The sequence below is a fragment of the Chrysochloris asiatica genome, unplaced genomic scaffold, assembly GCF_000296735.1.
Source record: "Chrysochloris asiatica unplaced genomic scaffold, ChrAsi1.0 scaffold00201, whole genome shotgun sequence".
Taxonomy (NCBI): domain Eukaryota; kingdom Metazoa; phylum Chordata; class Mammalia; order Afrosoricida; family Chrysochloridae; genus Chrysochloris; species Chrysochloris asiatica.
The window spans coordinates 3,248,475-3,254,468 of NW_006408719.1; the positions used below are offsets into that span (position 1 = coordinate 3,248,475).

Consider the following 5,994-nt stretch of genomic DNA (forward strand, 5'->3'; position numbering starts at 1 on the left):
TTCCCAAGTTCTCTCACTGTCCCTGCTAGGGTCCCCTGACTTGTTTTGGTTGGTTCCTAGTGCTACTTTTACAAAATACACTTTGTAGAACTGATTAGGTTACCTTGTTTATTTAATGTGAGTTTGTGCCTTTTTGTCTCAATCTTCCAATACAGCTATATTGGGGAAAAAAGCAGTCTAATAAAATTCTATACAAAGCAAAAAAAAAAAATCAAAATGTGTATAAATTGTTGAATGGAAATTCAATTTACTATTTAAAATTTCAACCAATCCCAATAAAAAGTTAAAATATGTTTATTAATATATATTTGGTATGATACTATTTTCTTTAGCAAATGTGCTTTTAGTTTTTAAAAGTGAGATTAACCTGTAGATGTCTTATGATGCACTTGTCAATTTTTGGAATGAATATAAGCTGGACTTAAATGAATTGGGAAATATTATCTTTACCTGTTCCAAGGAGCCCTGGTGGCATATTGGGTTAAGTGTTGGGTTAATAACTGCACAATCAGTATTTCAAACCCACCAGCAGCTCTGTGGAAGAAAGATGAAGCTGTCTGCTCCCTGAAAGAGTTGCATTCTTAGAGACGCTAGAGACGCGAAGAAGCAGGTCTATTCTACCCTACAAGATCACTAAGAGTGGGAATAGACTTGCTGCTCTACTGCATTTCATTTTAGTTGGTTCCCTGTCCCATGCAATAATGCTAAAAATTATGGCCTTTGGAGTTAGTGAAACCTGAGTTCAAGTCACTTCAAGTCTGGGCTCTGGAATTTACTAACTAGATGACATTGAGCAAATTGCTTAGCTTCTTGAGTCTCAGTTTCTTTATCTGTAAAATAGATATAATATATTATATCTGTAAAATATAATATAATATTTTTATGGATCACATAAAATAGGTAATTTAGAATTAATGTTTAAGAAACATTGGAGAATGGAGAACCTGTTATTAGTAAACAACTAGTTCAGTTACTGAGAAAAGGCAAGCATAATGGAGAGGAAAGACAAAGTGCAAGGGAAAAGTAAAGAAGCAGGACAGGTAATTGACTCCCCCTATTTACCCTTATTTATCTTGCAAATTCCTTTTGTTATGCCCAGTTAGCATAATCTGGGAATTTGAAACGACACTTTGAAGTACAGGGTCTTTCTCTGGACTTAATTTTTTGCACTTTTCTCTAGGGCTACAAATAATCATCTACACTCTGTTCATTATTTCAAAATTTTTGCAACATATGCTTCAAACTCCCTTTCCTCAATCAGCTAAAAAGTAAACAAAAAAGCGTTCATTTTCTTACTCTCTATTTTTGGGATTTTGTTAGCAATTTCCTGCTCAATTTTTTTAGCTTGCATAAGGCCTCCTGCAAGTTCTCACAAGAGCAAGGTTCTCTATCGTAACAAAAAGCAATCCCCTCAAAAGAAAACCAATCCTTCCACGTTTGGGGTTAGGAAAACTTGCAACTTTTCTTTAACCCCTAAAGGCATAGCTCAGTCCCTTAATGCTCAATTCCTGCCACCAGCTAACAGAAAAATCACTACATACTGGTGGTGGTGGTTGTGTGCAGTCGAGTTAGTTCCACTCATAGCAACCCTGTATAGGGTTTCCAAGGCTGTAAATCTTTGTGGTAGCAGAAAGTCTCACCTTTCTTGCTGAGCAGCTGGTGGAGTCAAACTGCTGCTGATCTTGCCATGACATAATGCTGTTGTTAAGTGTGGTTTAGTCTTTCAGACTCATAGCGACCCTGTATAGGGTTTCTCAGGAGCTGCTGGTGGGTTTGAATCACCGACTTTGCTGCAGCGCCACACCTAAACTCACAACGAGTATATCCAACATATAGAGCTTCTCTTTCATGGAAAGTCAGTCCTCTTACGAGTATTTGCATATATTTCTAATCAGGAACTGAAGCGCAGAACTTTTAGGATCCTTGATAAAAGGTCCTTTATTTTAATCTGTCAATTTAATGCTCCCCTTTGCATTTTCTTTTCTTTCTCCTCTTCTCCCTCCCCTAGGGGAGGAAATAGTCAAAAATAAATGTTTCAACAGATCTCGCGGTGCTATTCGAGATTCCCTATTTAAAAAAAAAGAAGAAAGAAAGAAAGAAAGAAAGAAAGAAAGAAAGAAAGAAAGAAAGAAAGAAAGAAAGAAAGAGCAAGAAAGAAATGATGCAAATGAGTCCTTGCCTTCCGTGGTTTGGAGCAAAGAAAGAAAAAGCAAGAAAGAAATGATGCAAATGAGTCCTTGCCTTCCGGGGTTTGGAGCTGAAACTACAGCGCTGCAAGCCAAGAGTAAAAAGCTAGCGAAGGAGGCGTGGCTAGTTCCCTTCCACCTTCCCCCACCTTCCTCTTCCAACCTCAGTTTGGCCCCTAACTAGATTCAAGCCCTTTCCGCAGCTGCTCCGCAACCCTTTCCAGGACCCAACCAACCACAGCTGCAGTTTCCAGGATGGTGATTCGTGTGTATATTGCATCTTCCTCGGGTTCTATGGCGGTAAGGAGGGTGGAGAACCCACTTTTGTTGTTTTCCTACACATCGATTCCCTCAGGTCCCATTAAATTGCAGAAGTTCCTCTGGCAGCTTCTCTTTCTAAAGACTCACGCATCTCTCGCCCCTCCATCCTTCTTCCCTTTGTTGCATAGATTTCATTTTCCCTTGTAGTATAGCACTGTTTGGCTTATGATACTAGAATTATATTTCCACTTGGAAGAAAAAAAGAAAATACCAAAGTTTGGTAGATAGGAAAGTGTGGTGTAGTCTTTAGGGTTAGGTGAAGAAATCAAATAAAATCGCACATTTCAGAAATGCTGAATTTGACCTTTGTGGAGTCCTGGTGTGGCGCTGTGGGTCAATGAGCCAGACTGCAAAGCCATTTGAACTGAAAGGTAGGCAGTTAAAGCTCACCAGTCGCTATGGGTCGGAATCGACTCGACGGCACTTACCAACAACAACTCTAGAAACATAGGCTAGGGGAAAGAGTGCACCATCTGTAAAGGATATAAGTGACATCTGTAACTGATGGTGATTCAGTAGACACCTATTGAGATGTGAATATTTGGGGAAATGTGAGACCCATGCAATAGGTGAGTTATTTTGAGGATGTGTAAGAGAGGGCGTTTATTTGAGGATGTGGCGCTGTGGGCGAATGTGTCAGACTGCAAAGTTGTTTGAACTGCAAAGTCGGTGGTTCAAGCTCACCAGCTGTTCTTGGAAACCCTATACAGGGTCGCTATGAGTCGGATTCTACTCGACAGCATTTAACAACAACAACAGGAGAGAGTGAATAGGACTGGAAGTTGAGAAAAAAACTCAAAACTTTTTTTTTTTTTTACTTGATGTGATAAGAGACCCAAATTATTGTTTTACACATTGTACCTTATTTTGACTTTTTTCTTCTTCTTCCTTCCTATCCTTTCAATAGAGTTTACTTGTAATGGTGCTCGAAATATATTGAGAACTGGAAAGAAAAATAACAAGTAGCTTGTCTAGTGACAGATTGAGTTGCGACTGTATCAATGATACCAATTCACTTGCTCTTAATTTAGAATAACAATTTATAAGAAGGTGTGGGGAGCAATAAGATACACTGGGATGAAAACTTGAGTGTATATTTCTGATAAAAGAAAGTGTCTTTGTTTTTCACAACCCAAGAAAAAGGTCTACAGTGTCAAAGTGTATTTTGTTTAAGATGTAGGATTTAGGAACCCTGTCTCTCTTCTTGCTCATTAGAGCAGCCACCACTCCAATTTTATTGTTGTGTGTTTTTGTTTTCTGGGTTGTTTATTTATCCCTAAGAGGATTTAGAGTGGAGCTGAAGGCTATGTGAAACACTGACCCTTGAACCTTGAATCTCTGGCCACAATTTTGGGTTGTTTTTTGGGGGGTTGTTTTTAGACAGCTTTGAAACAAAATAAAAATTTAGCTGTTTGGAGCAAGTTTAGGTTGAAAAAAAGAAAACTTTGTATTTCCTTTGGTGGTGTTGTTAATTGCTATCAGTTGGTGCAGACTCAGCGACCCTGTATAGTATTTCGGAGACTATAAATCTTTGCTGGAGCAGAAAGCCTCATCTTTCTCTTGAGCATATGGTGTGCTCGAATCCCCAATCTCGTGTTTGCAGTACAGTGCTTATCCAACAGAACTACTGTGATCTCAAGTCCATTATAACAATTGTAAGGTTTCAAAGACTAGCTTAATACTTAAAGTAAAACCCCTAATTAAGCTGTAGGGATCAATAGTTATTTTCTCTTTGAGGAACATGTACTTTCAATACTGCTATTTATTCTTTTCTCCCTCTCCTACCCCTCCCCCCAGAGCACATTTCAGAATAAATTGCTTTCAGAGTTTCTTTTCTAGTAAAAACAACTGCACCACTCCCTTTGTTAAGCCTCACATTTGTAAGAGCCTTAAAATTATTGCTGTTCTTTTATTATTTCCATTATTGGACCCTTATGGAAAACTATGCAAATGGCAAAGGTTTATGGCATTTGTATTTTGTTTCATTGATATTTTTTTCTTGTGAGTTATTTTCTGATTTGTCTATTATTACTGGAATTAGAAATGTTTTAATTCTGTTATCAAAATTCTACTATACATTGATAAAATAATCCTTGTTTTATTATAATCTTACAGTACTTTTAAACTATATAAAGTGAATGTACTTCTTTATAACATAAATAAGATGGTCATTTTTTACTATACAAAGGGAATCGTCAGTTTTCAATATTTAAATTTTCTTTTAAGATTGCTGCTATGTTATTTTCAACACATGATTTAGAATTACAAAAAAAATTTAAAAAACAAACAAGAAATGGGGACATATCTCCTTACAGAAATCTAACAATTATACAAAGTAACATACTTTTATTAGTGACTAAGTGTAGTTTTCTGAGAACATTTAAAATCTTTAGCCTTTGGATTGATAATTTCTGGCTGTTTTCTGACTTCCTATCAGTTGTCAAGGTCCCAATATAGTGCAAATGGTTTGTGCTTGACTGCTAACTTGAAAGTTGCCTGTTTAAACACACTCAGTATTGCCTCAGAAGAAAAGGCCTAGCGATCTGCTTACATTAGGATTAAACCCAAGAGACCCTTATGGAACAGTTTTTGTCTGTAGCTCATAGGGTTGTTATGAGTCCGAATCGGCTTCAAAGCAACTAACAAATATAACACTAACAACAGCACTTTTTTTATAAAAATAGCCAGTAAATAACATTATGGTAAATGGAGAAAAGATTGAAGTTCCCAAAGACTTCATTTTGCAGGGACCCACAGTCAACATTGATGGAAGAAGCAGTCAAGAAATCAAAGGACATATTACATTAAGTAAATCTGATGCAAAAGGCCTCTTTAATGTGTTCAAAAGCAAAGATGTCTGTATGAGGACTAAGGTGTACCTGACAAAAGCCATTTATTTTCAGTCGCCTTATATGAATGTGAAAGCTGGACAATTAATAAGGAAGATAGTAGAAGAATCAATGCATTTGGATTATGGTGTTGGAGAAAAATAGTAAAAGTACCATGGACTTCCAGAAGAATAAACAAATCTGTGTTGGAAGAATTACAACCAGAATGCTCCTTAGAAGTCAGGATGGTGACACTTCATCTCTCATATTTTGGGCATGTTATTAGGAGGGACCAGCCCCTGGAGAAGGACATCATGCTCAATAAAGTGGAGGGTCAGTGAAAAAGAGCAACCCCCCAAGGAAATGGATTGGTATAGTGACAGCAGCAATGGGCTCAAACATAGAATGATGAAAGACTGGGCGGTGTTTTGTTCTGTTGTGCATAGTGTTGCTATGAGTTGAAACAGACTCTGCAGCACTTAACACACCAAGAGTTAGATGTTACATTAAGTATATGAGGATCTTTGACATTGGCAATACATACTAACTTCCCCCCCCCTTTTCCCAAGTCTCCTTGCTCTTCAAAACCAAATTAAATTTTGTGTATTCATGTTGTTATTAGGTGCCATCGAGTTGGTACTGACCCATAGCAACCTTAT

The 5,994-nt window shown here is 37.5% G+C and overlaps 1 protein-coding gene across 1 annotated transcript in view; it reads left to right on the top strand.

Moving 5' to 3' along the window:
* The first annotated feature begins 992 nt into the window (after positions 1 to 992).
* The window catches only part of LOC102825165 (SH3 domain-binding glutamic acid-rich-like protein-like), a 232,374-nt gene continuing 227,372 nt past the window's right edge, over positions 993 to 5,994 (top strand). Inside the window, exon 1 of the mRNA XM_006872511.1 lies at positions 993 to 1,040. Coding sequence (XP_006872573.1) covers positions 993 to 1,040 — 48 coding nt within the window. The remainder of the gene's footprint in view (positions 1,041 to 5,994) is intronic.